Here is a 27941-nt window from a genome sequence, read left to right on the forward strand (position 1 = left end):
CAAAACCAATAGAAAAGAGTCCCGGAGACATAAGCTATATAGGCAGAATTATTTATAGGGTGTATTTTTCTGAAACTACCCAAGAGGCATCAGCATGTCTTTAAGGATCCCCCATGTTCTTGGGTATAAGTACGGCTGGAAATAATACACAACAGTAATAAGCTGTAGGTAGCTAGAGAAATAGGTGTTCCGTTGACTTTACAAAACAGTTTATTTTTCCTCTCTTGTCTCGTCTTAATACAAGCCCCAAAGTGAATTCTGCGTCTAGATTTATGAAGTACGGGTGAACAGGTCTCAGCTCTTCACGCACACCGGTGTCTCTGCAATCATGCAGCAGCTTGCTGGGCCGAGGATGTGGTGCCTCCAAGTTCTGCACATTAGTAAGGCTTGTTGGTGTTCATTTAAGTCTTAATGGAAATGACAGCTCTGCAGCTGATGGAGAATTATCAACTCAGCCACTCCAGGTGCTAAATTATAGGCCATATTTCGTAACCCCCTATGGCTGAGCCTACGGATTTTCTATCAGAACCACCACACGGAAGGATGCATAAACATGTTTCTTGACATTCTCATCTAGATTGCTCCTGGGTAGAACAGCCAGTTAGTACCATTGGAAAAGGTCCCATTTTCTCCTCTGAGCACCCATCTTTTGAGAAATCAGCAACAACAACCAAGTGGTACATCAGTGGGCCAAAAAGTGACAAAGTATCAGCATGCTGGCCGAAGCTAATGGTGAAACATAATAAACACACATATGTATATATACATACGAACATGTTATTTTAAAAATCCTTTACATGTGGTAACTAAACTCAGTGATCCGAATATATTAACGTAATATCTAGTGAAAAATAGCAATGTGCAGTTGTCTAGTTAGATTATAGAGAGGCAGTACTTGTAATCTTCCATATCATTTGATTTAGGAAATTTATTGCAGGAGTTTGCATCATGTTGCATAAGTGAGTGGAGTGTGTGGAGGGATCCAATATGGCTTATGATGATTTCGGAAGGCTAAAGGCATAGACTGGCCCACATCCTCTAACCAGTTCCTATTTCCTTCTACTGAGTAAATTTTAGTTCTTCTCTTGTAGCACTTCAGCTTATATCTTCTTCATGGAGTCTGGGCTGGCTGTCACCTTGTGCTGGCCAGTAGACTACAGCAGAAGTGGGATGTGCCAGTTCTGACACTGGGCTTTAGGAGTCTACTTTGTACTTGCCAGCTACAGATGACCTGCCAGGTGACAACAGGCATAAGAATCTAATCTAAGCCTACATCAGCACAGCTGCCCAGTCTATCTAAGGCCTATTGAGAAATAGTAATAATTGCTTCCTGAAATTACAATTGGAGGCTATGAGTCACATTAACAGCTATACAATCTTGTTCAACATTATAGAATAAGTTACCCACGAAAAGGCTACAATTTATACTCCTTTTCTTGATTCTAGGTTACCATTTTTTGTTATGTCAAATCAGATACAGTTCTTTGTGCCCTCCACAACTACTATGAAGAATGGCCTTTAGAAATGCAGATGTCTGTTTTAGCACTTTAAATGAGAGGTCTGTTTCTGGCCAGGGACATACTAGTTTCTTGTCATTGACCATCAGTATTTGAAAAAGTTGTTCAAAGGACCAGCAGTCAAAAGCAGTAGGAAGATTAGCAGTGACGTGGTGTGGGCTCCAGATGAAAAGTAGGTTTCATGAATAGGAAAACCCAACCAAGTTTTTCATCCTCGATGGGTGCTTTGAACTGAGACCAGCCTCAAAAGCACAAAATAAAATGCATTCAGAAAAATGACAAGGCTCTTGAAATCATCAGGCAGGTATCAACTGTGACCACAGATCCCATGAGGGAAATGAACCAAGACAAACATCCTAATACTCTTTCTTCTTAAATATTGATCTTGAACATGTGAGCAGACTTTCTACCAACAAAGGGATTTGAAAATATCCTGGCATCCAATCTCTCATATTTGAATTTAAATGATGAGAGAAACTACTTGATGTGAAACCTGGGCTCTCTGAAAACATGTATGCTCATAGCATATTGGAAAATCTACAAATTGGAAGATGGTAAAATATCATAAAGCCGTCAAAACAAATGTATTCCCTTGCGTCTTATATATTGATGACTTCCGTCAAGATGCTTCCCTGTGAACTCTTCTCTGGTTTGTCAGTGAAGTGGAAAGGGCTCACAGAGATTAGGACTCTTCTCCAGTAACACACACATCTCTACAGCTCAGGCCTCAAATACCAGCATCCTTAGTTGCAAAGAAACATACAATTTAAATGAGAATGAATTTCACACTTGAGGCAACAGGCAGCTTTACATTTGGATCTGACATTCAGCTATGTAAAAACACTACTTTGCATACAGATTATGGAATGCTTTCCTTGGAAACCAATTCATGTGCTGCTTGGGCTCCAGGACCAAGGGAAACAGGCAATGCTGATTGGCAGACTCTTAAGTTCTAGAATTCCCAGGAGCTATAATTTCCTAAAAGGAACTTTTTTGTTTTTTAAAGGAAGAAAATCAATAAACCTTTGGGGATTGATTTACAGGTGTTTATAACAACAACAACAACAACAACAACAGTAGCAGCAACAGCAGCAACAGCAGCAACAACAACAACAACAGTTCCTATTAAAGGGTAGGAAACTAATTTTCTCTATTATAAGAGTGAAAATTATTATAACCATGCTAAGAAAGGTAGCATAAGTTGCTGGACCATCTTTTTCTTAAAACTTAAAGCCTTGAAACTTTCAAAAGTTTCTCATACTATATATCAAGCCCAGACATGTGAATTTGCCCACAAAGGCCGGAAGTGGTTTTGGGTGATTTCCTCAGTCGCTCTCCACGTTAGCTCTGGAGATAGGGTCTTTCACTGAACCTGTTTTTTGTCTCCCCCTTCCCAATGCTGGGATTACAGACCAATGATGCTATGCTTGGAATTTTATGTGAATGTTAGGGTTCAAACTCAGTCCTCATGCTTGCAAGACTGACTTGCTTACTGACTGCCATCTCTTCATCCCCTACTGAGCATTTTTTAAAAAGTCTTATTAATCCCAGCCTCTTTGCTTAAATTAATTTTATGGTCAGACACAATGAGAACAACACATAGTGTTGATTTCGTAGCTGGTGCCACTTCTGGTTGGTCCTCAGTTATCACATTAAGTTACACAGGTTAAAAAGTTAATCTGGCTCACGGAGAGCTGAAACCCAGAAACGAGGAGTGACTTCAGGCCAGAGGTAACCAACCAGAGGTAACACCAACTTTTCTGCTCCAAGTGACCAACCTGGTGGACTCAGGAGACACAGGCAAAATTCGTCTGGGACCAGACACTTCCGGTTTCTAGCTAGTGCCCAAACCTCGAGGATCCCGGCCCACAACTCCCTGCTCCCAAACCCCATGGGAGAGAGAAGTCATCGCCCAGACATGTGGGCACTCCTGAGACTCCAGAGCGGGAAAGACTGCCAGTACTGCCCACCCTTGCCCAAGAGGAAACATTATGGGGCCTCTGGGAACAGGAAGATAGGAACAGTCAAGCTGCAGGAGCTCTGCAGTCCAGACTGTGCCCGGATCTGAAAGGACCTGGTCAAACAGCTCCCTACACCCAAATCCCGTGGGAGGGAGAGCTAGACCTTCAGAGGGGCAGACATGCCTGGGAAACTAGAGGAGACTACTCTTCTCCCACATTTCTGACTCTAGAGGAAAACACCTAGCACCATCAGGGTCCCCTGCGCACAGGGACCCAGAAGAAAGGTCAGACCCTTCTGGTTGCTGCCCTCACGAAGAGCTGAAACCAAGCACTGAGGAGCGACTTCAGGCCCAAGACCAGAGGTAAAACCAACTTTTCTGCTCCAAGTGACCTGCCTGGTGGATTCACACACCCACAGGAACAGCTGAAAGCCAGTGAACAGGAATGACTACATGTCTGAAAGCAGAACACTCTGTTCCCATAACTGGCTGAAGGAAAACAGGAAAACAGGTCTACAGCACTCCTGACACACAGGCCTACAGGACGGTCAAGCCACTGTCAGAAATAGCAGAACAAGGTAACACCAGAGACAACCTGATGGCGAGAGGCAAGCACAGGAGCTCAAACAACAGAAAGCAAGACTACATGGCAACATCAGAGCCCAATTCTACCACCAAAGCAAACACTGAATATCCAAACACACCAGAAAAGCAAGATCTAGATTTAAAATCACATTGATCATGATGATGGAGGCCTTCAAGAAAGGCATAAAGAACTCCCTTAGAGAAATGCAGGAAAACATACGTAAACAAGTAGAAGCCCTTAGAAAAGAAACACAAAAATCCCTGAAAGAATTACAGGAAAACACAATCAAATAGGTGAAGGAATTGAAAATAGAAATAGAAACAATAAAGAAATCTCAAAGGGAGACAACCCTGGATATAGAAAACCAAAGGAAGGACAAGGAACCGTAGATACAAGCATCACCAACAATGCAAGAGATAGAAGAGAGAATCTCAGAAGCAGAAGATTCCACAGAAATCTTCAAAGATAATGTGAAGAGGAAAAAGCTACTGGTCCAAAACATACAGGAAATCCAGGACTCAATGAGAAGATCAAACCTAAGGATAATAGGTATAGAAGAGAGTGAAGACTTCTAGCTCAAAGGACCAGTAATTATCTTCAACAAAATCATAGAAGGAAACTTCCCTAACCTAAAGAAAGAGATGCCCATGAACATACAAGAAGCCTACAGAACTCCAAATAGATTGGAACAGAAAAGAAACTCCTCCCGTCACATAATAGTCAAAACACCAAATACACACACACACACAAAAGAAAGAATATTAAAAGCAGTAAGGGAAAAAGGTCAAGTAACATATAAAGGTACACCTATCAGAATCACACCAGACTTCTCACCACAGACTATGAAAGCCAGAAGATCCTGGACAGATGTCATACAGACCCTAAAAGAACACAAATGCCAGCCAGGTTACTGTATCCAGCAAAACTCTCAATTAACATCGATCGAGAAACCAAGATATTCCATGACAAAACCAAATTTACACAATATCTTTCTCTAAATCCAGCCCTACAAAGGATAATAAATGGTAAAGCCCAACACAAGGAGACAAGCTACACCCTAGAAAAAGCAAGAAACTCATCGTTTTGCAAAGATTAAACAAAATAAACAAAACAAAGAGAAGATAAGCACACAAACATAATCTCACCTCCAAATACAAAGGTAATAGGAAGCAACAATCACTATTCCTTAATATCTCTCAACATCAATGGACTTAATTCCCCAATAAAAAGACACAGATTAACAAACTGGATATAAAATGAGGACCCAGCATTTTGCTGCCTACATGAAACACACCTCAGAGACAAAGACAGACACTGCTTCAGAGTAAAAGGCTGTAAAACAACTTTCCAAGCAAATAGTCTGAAGAATCAAGCTGGAGTAGCCATTCTAATATCAGATAAAGTCAATTTTCAACTAAAAGTCATCAAAAAAGATAAGGAAGGACACTTCATGTTCATCAAAGGAAAAAAATCCACCAAAATGAACTCTCAATCTTAAATATCTATGCTCCAAATACAAGGGCACCTACATACAAAAAAGGAATCTTATTAAAGCTCAAAGCACACATTGCATCTCACACAATAATTGTAGGAGATTTCAAAACCCCACTCTCATCAATGGACAGATTATGGAAACAGAAATTAAACAGAGACATAGACAGACTAAGAGAAGTCATGAACCAAATGGACTTAACAGATATTTATAGAACATTCTATCCTGAAACAAAAGGATATACTTCTTCTCACCACCTCATGGTACTCTCTCCAAAATTGACAATATAATCGTGCACAAAACAGGCCTCAACAGATACAGAAAGATAGAAATAATCCCATGCATCCTATCAGATCACCATGGGCTAAAGCTGGTCTTCAATAACAATTAGGAAAGAACACCCACATATACATGGAAGTTGAGCAATGCACTACTGAATGATAACCTGGTCAAGGAAGAAATAAAGAAATAAATTAAAGATTTCTTAGCATTAAATGAAAATGAAGGAAGAACATACCCAAACTTATGGGACACAATGAAATCAATGCTAAGAGGAAAACTCATAGCTCTGAGTGCCTGCAGAAAGAAACAGGAGAGGGTATATATCAACAGCTTGACAGCACACCTAAAAGCTCTAGAACAAAAAGAAGCAAATACACCCAGGAGGAGTAGAAGGCAGGAAATAATCAAACTCAGAGCTGAAATCAACCAAGTAGAAACAAAAAGGACTATAGAAAGAATCAACAGAACCAAAAGCTGGTTCTTTGTGAAAATCAACAAGATAGATAAACCCTTAGCCAGACTAACGAGAGGACACAAGAGAGTGCGTCCAAATTAACAAAATCAGAAATGAAAAGGGAGACATAACTACAGAATCAGACGAAACTCAAAAAAAAAAATCATCAGATCCTACTACAAAAGCCTATATTCAACAAAACTTGAAAATCTGCAGGAAATGGACAATTTCCTAGACAGATACCAGGTATCAAAGTTAAATCAACAACAGATAAACCATTTAAACAACCCCATAACTCCTAAGGAAATAGAAGCAGTCATTAAAAGTCTCCCAACCAAAAAGAGCCCAGGTCCAGACGGGTTCAGTGCAGAATTCTATCAGACCTTCATAGAAGACCTCATACCAATATTATCCAAACTATTCCACAAAATTGAAACAGATGGATCACTACCGAATACCTTCTATGAAGCCACAATTACTCTTATACCTAAACCACACAAAGACCCAACAAAGAAAGAGAACTTCAGACCAATTTCCCTTATGAATATCGATGCAAAAATACTCAATAAAATTCTGGCAAACCGAATCCAAGAGCACATCAAAACAATCATCCACCATGATCAAGTAGGCTTCATCCCAGGCATGCAGGGATGGTTTAATATACGGAAAACCATCAACGTGATCCATTATATAAACAAACTGAAAGAACAAAACCACATGACCATTTCATTAGATGCTGAGAAAGCATTTGACAAAATTCAACACCCCTTCATGATAAAAGTCCTGATAACAGCAGGCATTCAAGGTCTATACCTAAAGATAGTAAAGGCCATATTCAGCAAACCAGTAGGTAACATTAAACTAAATGGAGAGAAACTTCAAACAATCCCACTAACGTCAGGGACTAGACAAGGCTGCCCACTCTCTCCCTACTTATTCAATATAGTTCTTGAAGTCCTAACCAGAGCAATCAGACAACAAAAGGAGATCAAAGGGATACAGAATGGAAAGGAAGAAGTCAAAATATCACTATTTGCAGATGATATGATAGTATATTTATGTGATCCCTAAAGTTCCACCAGAGAATTACTAAACCTGATAAACACAGACAGCAAAGGGACTGGGTATAAAATTAACTCAAATAAATCAGTAGTCTTCCTCTACACCAAAAGAGAAACAAGCTGAGAAAGAAACTAGCAAAGGACACCCTTCATAATATTCCCAAATAATATAAAATACTTCGGTGTGACTTTAACCAAGCAAGTGAAAATTCTGTGTGATAAGAACTTCAAGCCTCTGAAGAAAAAAATTGAAGAAGATCTCAGAAGATGGAAAGATCTCCCATGCTCATGGATCGCAGGATTAATATAGTAAAAATGGCCATTTTACCAAAGCGACCTACAGATTCAATGCAATCCCCATCAAATTGCCAATCTAATTTTTCATAGAGTTAGACAGAACAATTTGCAAATTCATCTGGAACAACAAAAACCTAGAATAGCTAAAACTATTCTCAAAAATAAAAGGACTTCTGGGGGAATCACTATCCCTGAACTCAAGCAGTATTACAGAGCAATAGTGATAAAAAAAAAAAAAAAAAAAAAAAAAACCTGCATGGTATTGGTACAGAGACAGACAGATAGACCAGTGGAATAATATTTAAGACTCAGAAATGAACCCACACACCTATGGTAACTTGATTTTTGACAAAGGAGCCAAAACCATCCAATGGAAAAAAGATAGCATCTTCAGCAAATGGTGCTGGTTCAACTGGAGGTCAACATGTAGAAGAATGCAGATCGATCCATGCTTATCACCCTGTACAAAGCTTAAGTCCAAGTGGATCAAGGACCTCCACATCAAACCAGATACACTCAAACTAATAGAAGAAAAAGTGGGGAAGAATCTCAAACACATGGGCAGTGGAGAAAATTTCCTGAACAAAACACCAATGGCTTATGCTCTAAGATCAAAAATCAACAAATGGGATCTCATAAAACTGCAAAACTTCTGTAAGGCAAAGGACACTGTGGTTAGGACAAAACGGCAACCAACAGATTGGGAAAAGATCTTTACCAATCCTACAATAGATAGAGGGCTTATATCCAAAATATACAAAGAATTCACAAAATTAGACTGCAGGGAGACAAATAACCCTAAATATCGGAGAAAATGAGAACAAGGACCCTTCCTGTAGAGATTGTAATGGTCCTTGATACAGCACTTTTCACATTCTTTCATTCTAATAAAGATAATCATTATTTTTTAAAAAAGTTAATCTGTCTTCCCCTGAGGATTCACACTATTAATCACCAACCCTTTCCTTACTTGTGCATTGCTCCAACCTGCTTCTTTACTTCTGAAAGACAACTGAATTCATGTTTCTATGTTTGTGTTTTCATAAATGAGAGTTTAGGATTAGCAAGAGAAGTAGAGAAACTTGCACTATGGACGCCTTTCAGAACTGATGCATGTTAATTCAAATGACTAAAATCTGCTCAAACTCCTTGACCTCAAAGCTGGCATGTAATTAACCATTAATGACTTATTAATATTCTTTGCAAAGCTTTAAAGGCCTTGCCAGGGATTGATAAAATTGTTAAAATTTGAAAAATTTCCCTGAACAGATGAGTAGGATATTTTACTATCTAACGCCTTTGAATATTGAGTGTGCGGGAATACTCCCGTGTACAGAGGGTGTGGATGCTCCTGAACTGATCTGTCATAGCAGACACAACCTTATTGTGTTCTTAGAGAAATTTATTTTATTTTTGATTTCTAAATCTCTAGAGCAGAAGAGAAAATGTATATAAATTTCCATATTGAAATGCAAGACTGTACATTATTTAATAGTTCAAATTTGATGAGAATAACAATGTGGATGGCTAAATGTGATAGAACTCACTTCTCTACTCTTCTGTCAGATTATAGTATAATGTGGATATTATTCTTAGAAAAATTCCAAGTTTAAACAAGATACTAGCCACGAAAATAGTAATAAGCAAAGTGCTAATTTCTTGTTCTAATGTCACTACAGATAAACAAAAATTAGAAGTTTGAGCCAATGCTTTATTGTTATTTACATTATAGACATTCTCCATAAAATACAAATATCTATGCATTCTCTCGGTGGACATGCTAATATTATCATTTACATGGGCTTAAAGATAAGTTAGGACAGAGAAATTAAAAGTTAATTCACATGAGAAAATACACTTTAGATGCTAAGAAACACTATCCTTCTGTAAATTCATAAGCAGTTTCAATGATGTCATGAAGTCATTGCCTCCAGTGTGAAAAAGTTGCAAGGGAAGCTTTGAGAGCATGTTAATTATGTGGCTCTTTTCACAAAGGCAGGGGAGAAGATGGCCGACCTCCTTGCTGCTGTTCTGAAGGAAGGCTCACTAGCTGGCCAGCCATTCCTTCTTTCTCTTCTCCTTATTCCCATCATTGATTAATGATGGCATGAAAACCCAGTTAGTTAGATCCACAGCATCTTAAAATAGCAGATTTTTTCCCCTAGATTTTTGGGCCTGTCGTTTTTACTGCAAAAGAGAGAAGCTAATACAGCTATCTCAGGCTGAGTTTCACTACCGTCTCCAAAGCCAACAACAGTTATTTATTCCAACTTGGAAATAACGGTGATAATCAATCAGGCATTTAAAATCGAGCTACTTCAAACTGTTTGAAATTGATTAAATACATATATTTATTCTGATTTTTCTTTCCCACTCTAACTCTCTCTGTGCTGAATAGATGGGGTTTTTTTGTAACACAGTCCCGAGCACTCTTTTTGATGCACTCCTAGGCAACAGACTATGTTAGAAAATTACAAATACGGTTATACATTTGTTGTGTTATCGAGTTTAAGACACTCCTACATTTTTCAAAGATTTATTTGTTTTTTAGTCTTCTGCATAGGTGTGTGGATATATGCATGTGTAAATACAGGTGACCACAAAGGCTAGAAGACAGCATTTGATTCCCTGGACCTAGAGTTATAGGTGTTTGTGAGCTGCCTGATTTGAGTGCTTGGGAATGAACTCAGGTTTTCTGCAAGAACAGCAAGCACTCTTAACTGTTGAGAAATCTCTCTAGCATCAGGCCTCTTAAATTTTAAGAGGCATTATAATGTCATAAAAAAATGTATGACTTAGAAAATAAAATACAATATTGCATGTGTTGGGAGCACAGTTGAACTATAATTGTTGAGTTTAAAAAACTCACAGTTGCAACTAGAACTATCTATGAACACGTTTCAATGTATTTTTACAAGTCTTACATCAAAGCAAATTTCCAAATGCTTGATTTTACTTCAGTAACCTCGGTGGCTTCTGAGTCTTCTTTCCTATGGAGGGTTGGGCCTCAGCTTCTGGAACAGGAGAAAATGAGTCTGTTGAACTTGTTGATAGAGAGATAACATTGGCAGAGGACCAGGACTAATGCATCTTGCATATGCAAAGAAGATCTTAAGGCTTCTGCTGGCTGAGGAAAAGGAGTGCTTTACTTACTCTTTATCATCATAGTCTCTGAAAGACCGGTCTACCTACGGGTGCTGTTTTAATTTCGTATGTAGGTAGGTATGTATGTATGTATGTATGAATGTATGTATGCAGGCATGCATTCATTCATTTAATTCTGTATGCCGGTATTTATTTATTATCCAAGCCTGCGTTCCATATGCATCAATATACACTACATTTCAAATTCTCCATGTCTCCTATTCTTTTTGTAAATAGTATATAAGATCACAATTATGCAATTACGTTTTCTTTCTCTTGAAAGTCATTCTTTTCTGAATCATGTGTCTCTGAACATTTCTATTTCTTCTTCACATTTTTTCTAAGAGTCACAGATAGAGGTTCCTGAGATCACCCATCTCACACAAAGAAAGAGCATGTAAGTCTGACCAGATGAGAACTGTACAGAATAAACCAACTGGGAGGGGCCTGCCTTACCTGGGAAATTAGGAGCTCATAAAGGTAGTGATGTATTCCAACACAGGAACATGAGCTCAGTATTCATATACATTCTGATCTTTAAAATGTTGAATTGTTTAGTTTTAAAACATTTGCCAATCACCCACAACACATCTGCAGGCTACATTGAACACTAAGTTGGTCATACTTTTCCCTCTGCTCCAAGTCAATTTGAGTCTTTTTCATCAGTTTTATGTTCTATACATCCTGGCCAATAGCAGCCCTTTGGTAGATTCTTGTCAGTCTTTTTAGTTTACCCAGTAGGTTCTTTCTTCCATCAGTCATCTGTCCAAGCCCATTTTCACGTTAGCGGTTCTCCTGTCCAAACTTCTGTCTGTAAAATTTTATCTAAAATTTTTGTTTCATGAAAGCAATATATTATGACCATAAACTTTCTCCTCCCCCAAGTCCTTTCAGATCCTGCACTCCTCCCATCTCACATAATTTCTCTCTCTGAAAACAGAGGCAAAACCAAACCAAACATCCTTCTAAATATAGTAAAGCAAACAAATGTGTGTGTGTGTGTGTGTGTGTGTGTGTGTGTGAGAGAGAGTCAGAGAGACAGAGAGAACAGAGAGACAGAGAGACAGAGAGACAGAGAGAGAACTGCCGCCCTGGAATCTGCTTAATGTACACAGTGACACTGACACTCAAAAATGGACTATCCTCTTTATAGCAGGCATTAACTGCAAATACCTCTTAGTTGGAGGTGGGGCTTTGTGCCCACTTTCCCTTCTCAGTCCTGGGATTTTTTTCTGGTTTGAACATGTACATGCTTTATGTTTGTAGTTCCAGAGTGAATTCATATGTGTATGAGTCCTATTGTACCTAGAAGATGCTATGTCATTGGAGTTACCCACAATCCACAGTTACTAAAATCTTCCTACGTCATTTCCCACATAGATCATTAGCCTCGAGGGGAAGTCTCATTGTATTTGGGGCTCAGTGCTTCAAAGACTCTCACTCTCTACACACTGTCCAGGTGTAAATCTCTTTGTTAATTACCATTTATTGGAAGAAGAAGCTTCTGTCAAAGGATTGAGCAATACCGTACTTTTGAGTATAGCAATATGCCATTAGGAATATTTTGATTTCTATTATAGTTGCTACATTCCTTTAGTAGAATGATAGCAGTAGGTTTCCCCCATGCCCATGACCAATCTAATCTCAGCTTGTTGGCTACTTTAGCTGTTATGTATAGGTTACATCTTAGAGAGTAGGACTTAAACTGAACAAAAGTAGCTGTTTCCTCTATAACATCACACCACTAATGCACCATTATACCTGCAAGCACGTCTCTATGGTAGATTAAAAAGTTTGTATCTGTATGAAATTGGTGATCACCTCTCTCTCTCTCTCTTTTTTTTTTTGTAGTGTATTGAGTTTCTTCCAGGGGTAAAGTTTCCAGTTGGGCACTAACTCAAGTTCTCCATGTCTGGTGACATGAGTAATGTCTTCAGCAGCAGCATCAGGGTCAGAGAGTTACCAGTCGCCTTGACAATAGCCCATGATATATAAGGTTGAGCAATCCCTTTGGCCAAGTATTCACCAACATCAAACCCATTCCTGGCCCTGTTGATTTACTTGGTAACATAAGGTGTCTAGTTGGAACACTCCATATGCCATTACACAGTGACTCCACTTAAATGATTCTTGTGTCTGTCTGTCTGTCTGTATGTATGTATTTTAGAAAGCTTCTATAGACGTAGCTTTCAATGTAACTTCACAAAGGATGTTTTGAATTCTCTCTTTCACTTTGCCCTCTCATCTCCCTTCTCATTTAATCCTCCTATTCCAGCTTTTGCTTTATCTCTTTATAATGCTGTATTCTATTATCTGTTCCATGGAGCGCCTCCTCCTCCCTCCTGGTCTGTTCCTTGGTGTCTAACCTCTGTGGTTATTTATATCGAAAGCTACATATCTAATTCTGAAAGTTAACATCTGTGTCTAAGAGAAAACTTCCAATATGTTCCCTTTGGAGTCTGGGTTACCTCACTCAGGATGATTGTTTCTAGCTCCATCTATTTACTAGAAAATTTCAATTTTTCTTAGCTGTTGAGGAAAGTCCTATTGTGTAAATGTACCCCAACATGATTCTAACACAATTCATAATTCTTCACAGAATTTGGCTGAATAATTTTCAGCTTCCTAGGGAAGCATGCACACATGCACGCACATGCACACATACAAAAAAAGTACAGCCAAAACAATCCTGAATGAGGAAATAACTGCTGGAGGTGCCAGCATCCCAGACTTCAAGCTGTATCATATAGCTGTAGTAATTAAAGCAGCAATCTATTGTCATAAGAACAGACATGCTGGTCAGTAAAACAGAATTGAAAAATCAACATATTATTCTACATAGACCTATATACACCGATTCTTTACAAAGACAAGAAAAAAATACACACTAGAGAAAAGATAGTATCTTCAACAAATAGTGCTGGTCAAACTGAATAGATGTCAGTAGAAGAAGGAAAACAGATCTATACTTATCACACATTGCACAAAACTGAACACCAAATGGATCAAGAACGGCAATGTTCATCCATATACCTTGAACTTCGTCTAAGATAAAGTAGTGAACAGGCTTGAACTCTTTGAACAGGAGAGAACTTTCTGAAAAGAACACTGATAGCAAAGGCATTGAGACCAACAATAAATACTGGACCACAATAATCTAAAAAGCTCTGTATAGCCAAGGACAGAAGCATTCAAAGAAAGCAGCAGCCTATAGAATTGGAAAAAAAAACTTTACCAATTATACATCTGATAGAGGATTTATATATAGAATGTATTTTAAAACTGAAAGAAAACACTAAACACCAAGAAAACAAATAACCCATTTAAAAATAGGGTATAGAATTAACAGAAATTGAAAAACTGAAACAGAAATGGCTGAGGAACAATTTTTAAAACAGGAAACATCCTTAGCTACTGAGGAAACATAGACTAAAATTACATTGTTTTTTTTTTTTCTTATCCCAATCTGAATGGCCAAAATCAATAAAACAAATGTGGGCTAGCATACAGGGAAAGGAGACCCCTTATTAATTGCTAGTGGGAGTGCACACTGGTATAGCTCCTGTTGAAATCAGTGTGGAGGTACCTCAAAAAGCTGAAAAATTTATGTACTACAAGATCCAGATATAGCACTCTTAGGCATATACACAAAGAACTCAATATTATACTTCAGAGATATTTAGTCATCCATGTCCATTGATGCCCTTTTTTATAGCCAGAAACTATAAACAGTCATATCTAAACTGATAATTCTTACTTTTCTTTTGAATTCAAAGGATATTTTTCCCAACAAATTATTATTCATGCATGTTCTGCCCAGTGTAATTCACACTATCCATTTAAATAACACGTGTGCACATGTGTGATCCCATGTTCATGTGCACAATGTGCACAAACACACATAATTTTGATTCATAGTGTCACCATTTTTTCCTGTGTTGCTTAAAACCTTCATCATCTTTCAATTTCAACATCTATTCAGGAAAGGCTCACCTCTCTGCCAGAACTCCACAATGGTCAAGGTTATTCATTAATATTAAATTACTCGGACCGCAGTCCTAACTTCTTTCTTTGCCCATTGTCTAAGGCAAGTTGTTTTACCTTTCTGCATATCCGTTTCCCTGCCTGAAAGTGGAAATATAATGGGGTTCTCTACAGACTTGAAAGAACTGAATATGTCCATGTTAGGTACCAAGACACAAAAGGAAACCTTTCATGTGTCCATGTTAACACAACAGACCTCAATTCAATGTGTCAAATGAGTTATGTCATTCTAAGCTTTCAGGGAACCTGCTTTAGAATTTATAATTGTTGAGTACATATTATGGGCCAGATGCCTTTCCAAGAGTATGACATATACTAGCCCAGCTAATTCTCGTTAGGTTCTGAATGTATGATGGGGGCAAATTCTTTATTAATTTCATTTTACACACAAGAGGAATAGATCAAACTAAGCACCTACCTAATGATTCAGAACTTCTCAATGCACAAGCCAGGGTCAGACTCAGGTAGTCTGGATTTGAGCTGCAGGCTCTCACTACCATGCTGAATTGTACCTTGAGAGCTGGGCTCAGGATGCTCCCTTTGTCCTCTGATTTCCATGATTAGTTCCCTAGTAGTGGCCCTTGAGCAAACCTGCTCAGAGCTCTGTGTGTGCCTTCAGAAAACTGGGTGATTTGTAATATCAGATCTATGTTTGAAGATGAAAGACTACAGGGTGATATTTCCAGCAACTTCACAATAAAGGAGTTGGGGTGTGTGTGTGTGTGTGTGTGTGTGTGTGTGTGTGAGAGAGAGAGAGAGAGAGAGAAAGAGACAGAGAGAGATAGACAGAGACAGAGACAGAGACAGAGACAGAGAGACAGAAAGAGACAGAGACAGAGACACAGAGGTAGAGGGACAGAGAGACAGAGAAACAGGGAGACAGAGTAAGCACAGCATTTCTCTCTTCCCCACAGATGAGCTTCAGTTGAAATAAACAAGAGAATGTGTTTTAAGAAGGTTTAAAAAATTGTTTGATAAGACAGAGCTATTCTTTTAAGTTTTCAATAATTTTCAATGACTGTATTGTGGTAATAGTAAGGAGTATATGCAATATAAATTAATGGTGACTATAAAGTTCTTCCTATCTCTCAGGATGCAAAGTCAGAATTAGATGAAGGTAAGTAGGAAGAATGGCAGAGCAGATATAAAACACTGTGCTACACAATAGCCAAGCTCATGCTTAAGCCATCCTCTAAAGAAACTCTCTGGGCTGGAGAGACAGTGCCTCAACCACTAAGGTTCTCATGAGCACGAGGATCCGAGTTCAGATCCCCAGCTCTCATTCTAAAAACCAGGCATGGGACAGGAAGTGTCTGTAACCTTAGCAACATTGCAGGGCAGAGACAAGCAGGTTTATCGAATTCACTTCCCAGAAAGTCTAGTCTATTGGTTAGTTCCAGGTTCCATATCAAATCTTGTCTCAAAAAGTAAGATGTTGAACAACCAATAAAGATACCCAATGTTGACGTCTGACCTCCATGAGCATACGAGTTGGCATACTTGAAGGAATATGTGTCCCATACCTACACACACACACACACACACACACACACACACACACACACACACACACACACACACACAAACACACACACACACAAACACACACACACACACACACACACACACACACACACCAAGTTCTTGATTGACTAATGTATCACCTTGCCATTTTGCCAACTAACCATTATTATTATTCCATTCCTTTCCCCCTTTCTTTCATCTCTTATCACATCTCAGTTCAAATCTAGCTATTCTACAGAAGCCTATCATTTCACACCAGTGGGTCTTTACCAACTAGGAGTCTTACCAAGTTCATTCCTGACTATCCTACAAATTCTATGTTTAGCATTGGAAGTTTAGCTGGTGTGCCACCTCTTCGGGGAAGACTTCAGGATTCTACCTCAGAAGAATGAATCAGAGCTGCATAGGAACATCCATTACATTTCTTCTTTTACATATAATTAAGTGATATATGCACCTTTCTTACTCACTGAATTGTATATGTAGTCCTTGAAGGCAAGATGTTGTCTTGTTTTAATATACCAAATGGCACTTAATAAATGATATGTAAAGCAAGTCTCATTGGAGGATAAGAATAAAGCTTAATAAATTATGATCTGACATGCCATCAACTTTCAGCGAACTGAAATATTCCCCAGCATAATCCATGGCTTATGAACTTTCAAGTTGTTTTGTTTTTAAAAAGTAAAATGAAAGGAATAATATTTAGATACAGTGGGATAAGTAACAACCTTAAAATATAGAGTTTTCTATGTCAGGCTGATCCTTGTATTTTCGTAGTAGGACATTATAGTGCACGGATAATGCATGCCAGCTAAGTAAAGCGAAATACCCAGCCTTAAGTAAATAAAATTGCAAGCTGCATACTCCATGATCTCTACTGAGAACATAATCTCTGTGCCTGGATGCCTGCAAATGGTTTCTGTATTAGAGAGTAAAACTTCTGGATGGCTCACTTTGGAAAAAGAAAAAAAAAAGCATGTGTTTTGTGTTCTGCCAGATACTCAATTCAGGAATAATCACGGATTAGTGGAGGCAGCTAGCCAGCTATACTTACCAACAGACAGAGAATTTTAAACACAGTTAAGATTAGGAAGTCCTGTGAAAACAAAGAGGACTCGAACATCAGACATCTGCAGAAGGTAGAGGCAATCCACGTTCTTATTTACATTAGAGGGAGAACAGCATTTACATTCAGCTGAGCACGTAGAGGATCTGGCATAAGGTTGGATCCAGTTGGACTGGCTGACCTCAAAGTCCCACTCAAAACTGTCATTGTGTTGTGTGTGTAGACAGACGTGAAAATCAGTGGAACACGTTGCAGACAGACAAATAAAAGCATCATTCATTCATCATTAAATGGAGCATGGGCTATTGTGATAACGGACAACACCATCATGCTCCCTGCTCTGCCAATCAGTCTTTTTAGTGCAATGTACAAATGTGGGGCTCAAAACAGAAAATGTAACTTTTATTTATAGATTGTGTTTTATGGAACTAAGTTTCTTTATCTTTTCTTGATTGACAGCATATGACTACAGTAGTAAACACTGAACACTATCTTATTGAATAACCATATGGATACGATATCTATTATCTAATGGTGAATTCCTTAATTTCAGCTAGGTTTCTCATCTCTTCCTAAATTTGGTTTCTTTGTTCGTAAGTTACATGTCCCAGTTAGATATTTGTCAACTTGACACAAGCAACAGTCTTCTGGGAAAAGAAACCTAAATTGAGAACATTCCTCGATCATGTTGCCTGTAGGTATGTCAGTGGGACATTGTCCTGGTTAATGATCGATGAAGGAGGTCCCAGCCCACTGTAGGTGGTACTATTCCTAGGCAGATGGTACTGGATGGTATAAGATAGCAGGCTGAGCATGCCAATACCAGTCCTCCATCTTCCCTGCTTCAGTTCCTGCCTCCAGGTTCCTGCCCAGCTGAGCTCCAGCCCTGACTTCCCTCAGTGACAGCCTTGATCTAAAACTATTAAGAAGAAATAAACCACTTGGACTTGAGCTTTGTACAAGGTGATAAATATGGATCAATTTGCATTCTTATACATGCAGATTGCCAGGCAGACCAGCACCATTTGTTGAAGACACTTTCTTTTTTCTGCTGTATGGTTTTGGCTTCTTAGTCAAAGATCAAGTGTCCATAGGTGTATGGGTTTATTTGGGTCTTCAGTTCTATTCCATTGATTGACCTGTCTGTCTCTGTACCAATACCATGTGGTTTTTATCACTATTTCTCTGTAGTACATCCTCTGAGGTCAGTGATGGTGATTTCTCTGGAACTTCTTTCTTGTTGAGAATTGTTTCACTACCCTGGGTTTTTGTTTTTGCATATGAAATTGAGAATTGATCTTTTCATGTCTGTTTAGAATTGTGTTAGAATTTTAATGGAAATTACACTGAATCTGTATACATTTGGTAAGGTGGTCATTTTTACTATGTTAATCTTACCAATTCATGAGCATAGGAGATCTTTCTATCTTCTAAGGTATTCTTCGATTTCTTTCTTCAGGATCTTTCACTTGCTTGGTTAAAGTTATATCAAGATATTTTATATCACTTATGGATATTGTGAAGGGTGTGTTTCCCTAATTTCTTTCTCAGTTCATTGATCATTTGTATAAAAGAAGACAGTCCCATAGGAAGACCAAAAGGATCAACTAACTTGAACTACTGGGAGCTCATCATCCAAAAAGCATACATGGGAGGGTCCACAGCCCCAGCACACATATAGCCAAGAAGAGCCTTGTTTGGCCTCAGTGGGAGAGGATGTGCCTAATCTTCTACAGAGATTTGATGCCCCAGGAAAGAGGGATGCTGTTGTTGGGGTGTATGGGTGAGGTTTCTGGATGGGTGGGAAAACACCCTCTCAGAGGCAAAAGATAGGGGACATGGGGTGAAGAACTCTGGGAGGGAGGACCAGGATGGGAACAATACTTGGAATGTAAATAAACAAAATAATTTTTAAAAAGATGAAATAAACCCTTTCCCTCCTCTGTGTGCTTCCAGCTGTGTTGTTTATTACAATGTTTGAAAATACCACTAAAACACTAAAGTTAATAACACTACAAAATGCAGATGCATGTTCAGAGGGGTCCATGAGAACTGACAGAAATCACAGCCCCATGGGTGGCATGGGAAAGGAAGGGACTCATGTGCTTGTGTACACCTTGACTGGAGAGTTCAGGTAGAGATCGGGAGATACCACCCTTTCTCTGGAATAGGTGGAGACTTAGTGTTGCTGGGAAAACAAGTACCTTTGGCCCAGTTTGGAGCCCTAACAAGTATTATGTTGGTACTGAATACAGAGGCCTAGATGTATAACACAGTTTCTTATTTAGTATATACATATTGATAATGTGTTACATTTATTTTCTAGTTGGTAAGTATATAAGGAAATAAAAACTTGTCAATAAACCAAGAATAAAATTTTGCTACGCTTTGATACTGTTGGTTATCCAATCCTTTAGAAACTACTTTTAGAATTGGAGGAGAGCCTGTGGTTTTGAGAATCTATCCATCTTTCTCCCTATGCATCTTAACAAGCCTCATAATTCAGTAGAGTTTATTCCGTCCAAGTTACTGGCTGTTTCTTAGTTCCTTTGATTTCCTATTTATCATGCCTCCTTCGACTCTATGAAACTTCAACCCCAAATTTCTTTACAGCGTTGTCAAGAACATTGGTTAATGGAAGCTAGAAAGTCTTTCTTGAGTATCTATCTCTCCTATGTCCAGAGCTGGGGATATGAAACTGACTGATAGTACTTACCATTGACAAGCCTAACTAGTTATAATACACTGATTCCCATAACACTATGAAGTGAAAGGACTTTGTGGTTTGGTTTGTTTACCTATGGTGAAAGATAGGATAAAATCCTTGAATTCTAACCATAAAAATAAGAGGGGCCAGGAAAATGGCTCTGAGGGTAAAAAGATTTGACACAAGCCTAACAGTTGAGCTGTATCACTGGAACCCATAAGGTGGCAGAAGAGAACCAAAACCAAGCTCAAGATACCCTTGCATGTGCATATTCATACTACACACACACACACACACACACACACACACACACACACACATTAATGAGAGCGTATTTATTAGGAAGAAGAGACAAGAAGAAAGATACCATGTTCAGATGCACCTGGTGCTTTGAGGACAGGAATGAATGACAGACCTATGCGAGTTATATGTGAGACAATTGTAGTTGGTTATATGGGAGCAAGAATTCTAAAGGAAACTCGTGATAATATGAAGGTGAAGCCCATGTTGCAGTAGGAACCCCAAGGTGTTCAATGCTAGAAACATGGGAGACTGCATGAATCCAAATAAGAGTTTCTGTGTGCTGCCAATGACCGACAGCCATCCTACAACTGTGGGGACTCCCGACACGATGCCATGAGCCCATTATCAAACATGGAACTACAAGTCTTAATCTTTGCCTTGTGGGGTTGTCTTGTTTAGACCTGTTTTGCTCCAACTTGCCACACCCCTGTCATTCTCTTTTTCAACAGGAACATTATTCTGTGGTACTTAAATTAGACATCGGGTGCTCACAGGGAAGACTGTTATTTGAGTGTCTGAGGAGACTTTGAACTCTGGACTTTGGAACAGTATCGGAATTGCTAGGAGTTTGGGGGACTCTCAATCTGAGAGCCGAACTAATTCCTTTCTCCATTAAGTTGCTGCCATTTAAACATTCTGTCATAATGGTGAGAAAAGTAATTAAAACAATGGACCTTTAGTGCTGTGGAGTTTTGACTTCATTTTATGTAGTACCAGGAGGTCAATGAGGTTTACAAAGTAAGAAGAAGATTAATTTTTAATTGATCCGCAGACATTATAAAGGTGATTGTGTATGGGAGTGGCTAGAGCTCCATTCAAAGGGAATAGGGAAGAACATGAAAGCTCACTTGAATACTAGCTTCTTCAGAACACAGATATGAAGTCTAATCTACTTAAATCCAGACCCAGCCACAGAACTTCTTGGCTTTACATGAGGTGCACTATACCCCTTTTGTTCCTTCTCACCATGGGAGGAAGAACTAGAGATAAGGACACACCCATCATTGTCCACCATCTCCCTATTTCAAAGCTGAATTTGCACAATAGCTTTTGGAAAGGGCTGTCACTGCTTCTGTGTTGCCTCTGTCACACTTCTCTGTGGGAGCTGACATTTTGCTGATACTTCATCAGGCTGGCCCGCCTGCTGAGAACCAGATTGGTAAGGGAAATGCATCTCACTGCAGGGAAGGATGAGAAATGTATTATTTAAATACAATTTATTTTACAGCAACTTTAAAAAATCAGATCTGCAATTGCTGTGGAGAAAGCAGCATTTGGTTGCATCTGACATCTTTGCATTTGCTGATTCTCAAGACATTGGATGGTTCTAAAATGTTTTTATTCATCAGGTTGTTTTTTTTTTTTCATACTTTTTCCCCTTTATAGAAAGACTTTTAGAAAGGTATATAATAAAATGCCAGCCCTGGTTGGGGTGGGTGAGGTAGAAATTGTTGGAAAACAGCTCAGAAGGTTTTCTTTATTAGGAAAAAAGTATCCCTCTAAAATAGAATTCTACATGAATTCTAGAATAACAACGTGTATAGGCTGTTTATACATAAAGCAATACTTTCTGGTTTGCATTTTTGAATCTGAAATTACTTCGTTTTTTTTAACGTTCTCACTAATTCTTTAAGAGTCGTACAGTGTATTTTAGTCACCTCCATCCTAACTCTGCCTGGAAGTTCTTCATATCTACCCAGACATCCCTCCCCTCTCCCACCACTTGTCCTCTGTTATTATTTTTTTGTTTTAAAACAAAGTAAACAGGCCAAATGACAAGTCAATTATTGCTAGAAACTGTTTGTTGATTAATTCGACCTAAAAAGGTCAAACTGGTTGCCTGTTTACAAACAGTCCCTGAAAAGTGTTTTTGGAAGAGAAGGTAAAGGTGAAAATTTACTTGTGGGTGTTGAATATGTGATGTTTGTGAGCCTGGGGTGTGCTGACCTCATGACTACAAGTTTGCAATAGCCAATTGCAAAATGTCAGGAGATTTTAAGAGCCATTTGACATCACATTGGCGTTTGGAATCATCACAGTGGGAACACCGCAAGCTTTACAACCCAGGGCTCTTGTATTTCATTCATCCCGTTAATCAACATTCCTCAGATTTCCACTGATGGAGGATTAGGCCAGTGGCCAGGATTGCTTTCCTGGAGCTGTATCCAATGATGTGTAAAGCATGAATGTATTTGGGATGAGAATATTCATTCTTACGTCTCTCCCTTCTTTTCTCTCTGACATCTTCTTTCAGTATTGAAGGAATCTAATTGGATTTGTCTTATAAGACACATGGTAGAAATTTGAGATAAAATAACCAAATTATTAAGATGGTGAAAATGGGATTTCTAAAGAAAGGGAAAAGAAGCATTTACAGGCAATATTACAAGTTTGTTGTTGTTGTTGTTGTTTAAGGTTTTGTTTGTTTGAGGATTGGTAGTATTTTGATGAATTAAACTTAACATGCCCAGCAGTACAAAAAGGGGAGGAGTCTCAAATTTGAGTAATAATAAATATGGCAAGATTAGAGGGAAAACATTTGCTCTAATGGAATTACGAAGCAACCACTACATAATTATCATGCCCAGATTTTAGTCAAAGATGGTAGCGTACACTGCCATGGTTAAAGAAAAATAAGCAAAGATAAGAGCAAATGTTATTCATCCATAGTCCTAGAAATGGATATGGCCACAGTTTCAGTCAGCAAACACTGCCTTCCTACAAGTTTTCAGATACACAAATAGATACTTCTACAATTTTTAGTCATTTTTCTATCCATGGTATTCAATGTCAGCCCCAAGATATTATGCATTCACCCTAGTAATGAACTCCAACATGGTCAGAATAGTCGCAGCTGTGTTATATAACTGAGTAAATCCCCTCTCCCCTCCAGAAGACAGGTTATCTCTGTGCTTTGGTTCAGGAACTAGTGGCCTGATTAATATAAATCTGGGACAACTTCTTTGATTATTCAGTGACATGCCCGACATAAAGCTAAGCTTCCTTCATAGAGATGGCTTTATTTTTTTTACCTAATAGAAAAATTATTTATGATTTTTCACCATTTAAATTTTATCAGCATCTGCTTATGGTTCATAGCAATGGGTTTTATTATGACATTTTCATACATGCCTGTAGCTGTGAATCCATCATTCCTACCTCTACACGTTGTCTAGAAATAAAAACTAAAATGAATCATAAAACCCCTTCCACTTGATGTTTAACTATTGGCAACTAACAGGTGAGTCAAGGCATAGTGTTCAGCTGTGTTCCCGGTGGGGCACCTACCAGTCGCCAATTGCCAGGTTCAAACCCCTTGTCATACAGATGGCCTGAGTTAAACTCTGGAGAAAACAAAAGGAAAAACTTGTACATATGAAGAAGACATGATGGCATAGAGTGAGGGAGAGAAGACAAAGGAAGGGGGAGAGTAACCAGAGTGTGTTACACACATGTGTGAAACTGTCAAAGAACAACATTTATGGACATGTTTGAACTATTATTTGTTTAGTCAAGCAAAGTATTACATATCTATGATTATATTGATGGTGGTAGTGGGGGACAATTTTGGACGGTTACTGGCCAGCCAACCCAGCTGAAGCCATGGCATATAGATTCCCTGAGAGTTCCTGCATCAGAAAATAAAGAGGAGGTTAACTGAGCAACACACCTGGCAACCTCCATGTGAAATCACACAGGAACACGAGCACACACAGATACACATTCACACAATCCATCACATGCACGGACTCAAAGAGATGATGCTTTCCTTGTTACAAAACGTTTACTTTGGTAGCTCATACATGTTTTATAGTTACAGGCAAAGTAACCTGTTTTTAAAATTCCATGTGCACCGTAACGGAATAGTTACAGAAATGCCATATGTTTCCCTTCAAGCCTTTAAAAATGCAAACACATGAGAAGTGTCTCCATGAGCTCTCTTTTGGCTTGTTCATTTACTTATGGTAGTGATCATATAATTTGTGTTTGTGGGTCTCAATGGGAAGCCAGCTGGGCTTGTGAATAAGGGAATTTTTTGTGTATTCAGTTTAATACATGGATCACAACCTAGTCAATAATACTTAAGTCAATATTATTTGCCATCAAACACTATTCTTAGGGGCATCATGAAGTGTTTTCTACAAGTTGAAACCCTAGCATGAAAGAACTGTTGTGCAATTATGACAATGAGTATTTGAAAGCCTGCAGAGCTTGCCTCTCTCAACACTTTGTCAACTATTTATTTATATCACCTGGCAAGTGAGAGAACACAAACTTTATTACCCTCTGCTTAACTCTTATTTTCCGTTAAGGTTGAGTTAGACAAGGGAAAAGTGTCACTTCATTGTGGAAACAGCAAGTCAGAAGTAGCCCCGTTTTGAATAGGTAAATCTTTACCTTTACACTCCTCCTTTCCCTTCCCCTTCCCACATGTACCTTACCTTTTCCCTAAAGCAAAACAAGTTTGTTAAGGTGTTTGGTTCTTACTCTGGCCAACTTCTGCTCCATTGAAATGATTGTCAACAGTGCTATGAGGACAGTCCTGAGCTCAAAACCATCTATCTCATTGTAACTGAAACTTGTCAGACAAAGAACTTGGCTGGTAACTTGTTTGCAGGTCATCCTTGGGGCAGGGGCATCAATGTATTCCCCCAAATGATTACATGATTAGCCTGCTGCTAAATACCATCCTCAGGGTTTTTGTTTCTAGACACATGCTGGTTTGCAGAAAGTCCTAAGCATGGGATGCTAATTCAGATCACCATGCCTATTCATGAACCAATTGGCAGTCTAAAATGGCAGATTCATGCTCAACCTTATGATGCAAATTGAAACATTATGCAAAATACTGTCCAGCCTGTAGCTTTACAGAAACTCTCCGGTGACTGTGCTCCCAGCAGAGAAGGTAGGGCAGGTGGACATGGCAAGGGGCTCCATGAATACATATACCTGTGAGGACAAGGCAGGCAGTGGTCTACTGGCTTCTCAAACAGCTTTGAACTTAGCTTACCATTTTTTTGCCTTAGGACTCTCCAGTCTAGTGCTACTCCAGCACAGTTGGTAGTTCTAGTGTAGACTCTTAAGTGCCTTCCGGAAGAACTCTAAATACCGTGCTGTATGACATTGGCTTCTACACGGCAATAATTGTATCACCCGATTTGCAAGTCTTCAGCAATGAAGTTTTGCTACTCTTCCAAAAAGGAAGTGGAATCTCTGTCTTCCCCACCAAGTCTGGGTTGCCTCGGGATGTGTCATAACCAACAAAAAGAGGTAAAAATGATAATGTGTGTCTTCTGAGACTAGGCTTTGGTCTACTCTTGGTGACTTTGGAGACTTCTTGAAATATCCTGACACTGCTGTGCTGTGGGACTGAGGTGAAACTTGGGGGCATGCCACAGAGGAACAGACAAGTTTAAAAGCAGAGATGCTTAACCAAGTCCAGTTTGTCCTGAAAAGACGTCCTTGTTGAAATAGATACATGAGTAACAGCAGCAAGACCAGTTGACCAGCCTTGACAGCCCACAGAATTAAGAAAAACAATAAATCATCATTGAAAACCACCAAATCCTGGGAACATCATTGCAACAACAGTTAGTCAAATAGTGTCTAGCAGTATATCGAGCACACATTCAGGAATACACAGCGTTTATATAGCTAGTAATTTCTTGACTTTATTCTTTGTCCTATCTGTGTTTATTACTTTTTATGCGTGGCACAGGAGCTTCCTGTGTAACCAGAAGCACAGTCGTGCTTTCCAGACTTTTCTGTCGAAATAACCTCCATTTTCAGAGTCCACATAACAACTGACATTCCAGTTCCCAGAGGCCATTAGGGCAGGCTTGTAAAATATGAAAGATTAAGAGAGAAAGATGGTTCTGGGTTTCACTTTCACTGTTGCCTAAGTGAGCTGGCAAATTCTCTCTCTCTCTCTCTCTCTCTCTCTCTCTCTCTCTCTCTCTCTGTGTGTGTGTGTGTGTGTGTGGTATGCTGCAAAGAAAGAAATGTTCAATAGCCTTTGAGGATTTATAGCACTTCTAAAAGTATTCCCTGAAGAAATCATCACAGGGCTGTGTCCATCACTTTGGAAACACAGATATAGTGGCTGCCTTTTTTTCTTTCTTTTTTTCGCTCTGTTGCTGAAAATTAGTTGTGGTTGGGTTTTTTTGTTGTTGTTGCCATTGTTGTTGTTGTTTTCTTTTCTGTTTTTCCAGGCAATAACAAGGGAAGGCATTTTGATATATCTTTGGAGGCATTTGTATAGAGCAAGCACGAAAATGAGTTGTAATTTGTAAAAAGATTCTCACAAGGTTGCCTTCAAATGTTAGCCTCACTTCCACTTGCCTGATCCAGATTTGCTTCTAAGACAGTCTAGTGAAGGCAGACCTTGTAAAGTGTTTAAGGTAGTGGAAGAGAAACCGGATGCTGTCTTGTTACATTTCCTTTGAACTGTTGATGGAAAGAACAGACAAGACATACTATTGGCATATGACAACATATGACACACTATCCAAATCCCGACAATTAGAAACCCTGGAGAAAGTATCCTCTGAACACAGAGAAAACAGGAAAACTTCTCTAAATGTTTGGCAATGGTAGAAAGTTACAGTTCACTGTACTCAGCTGTGATGTGTCTGTTTTGGTGGGCAGAGTCTCTGAATAGCAGAATTACCACATTTTCTGAGAATGTCTAAACTGGGTTAGCAGCCATATCCTCTGTAGATAGTTGTCATATAATTAGATCATATTTACACACACACACACACACACACACACACACATACACACACACACACACAAACACACATCGATTCAAACTTTATCTTCTATTAAAGTGAGGCTTGAAGAGATGAAGGGGCATTTCTGATGTCATAAAGCTGTAAGCAGCAAAGGTACAAGTTGGTCCCAAGTCTTTCAGGTTTAGAGTCCTGTGCTCCCATCACAAGTGACTCTAGACTACTCAGAGTCAGTTGGGCCATGTTCTGAGAGACCCGCTGTGGTTCCTAACTTCAACTTGCCTGCTTTGGAACCATTTGAATCAAAATTTATTTTTCTTGCGATAGTACAGGGTTCGCACAGGTTTCCTAAGAGGAGCTTATGGTGGTGGAGGTGGGGGTTACTAGAACACTGGGTCCTCCACACTTAGAGATCTGCCTGTGTCTGGGGTCCAAATCCACAGAATACAAACTTTTATCCAGGACATGGAGGCAGCTTTTAGGTGGATTTTCTCCCTACATCACAGGTTCCTGGAAGAAAGTGGCTCTTCTGGTTTTAGAAGCTATCACGATGAGCCGAGGTTGCTGCTGGTTGTTTAGGCTTCAGTTCTTTGCCACTGAAACAGTGCTTAATTGACTATTCATGTGCGATTCAGACACAGGCCTGGGGGTAGGATTTTTGAAGATGTGTCTGGCTCTCAGAATACTTGGGCTACTGCTACACCTGAGAGAGAGAGAGAGAGAGAGAGAGAGAGAGAGAGAGAGAGAGAGAGAGAGAGAGAGACAAC

General features: G+C 39.1%; 1 protein-coding gene across 7 annotated transcripts in view; it reads right to left on the bottom strand.

Annotated features, from left to right (window-relative positions):
* The window catches only part of Egfem1 (EGF-like and EMI domain containing 1), a 651262-nt gene that overhangs the window by 20659 nt on the left and 602662 nt on the right, over positions 1 to 27941 (bottom strand). For 2 of the 7 annotated variants that reach the window (XM_063281764.1, XM_063281767.1), the window contains exon 15: positions 36 to 26887. The exons of 1 other annotated variant lie outside the window; for it this stretch is intronic. In XM_063281764.1, coding sequence (XP_063137834.1) covers positions 26769 to 26887 — 119 coding nt within the window. In that variant the 3' untranslated portion in view covers positions 36 to 26768. 7 annotated transcript variants of the gene reach the window in all.

Source organism: Rattus norvegicus, chromosome 2 (genome assembly GCF_036323735.1).
Source record: "Rattus norvegicus strain BN/NHsdMcwi chromosome 2, GRCr8, whole genome shotgun sequence".
Classification (NCBI taxonomy): domain Eukaryota; kingdom Metazoa; phylum Chordata; class Mammalia; order Rodentia; family Muridae; genus Rattus; species Rattus norvegicus.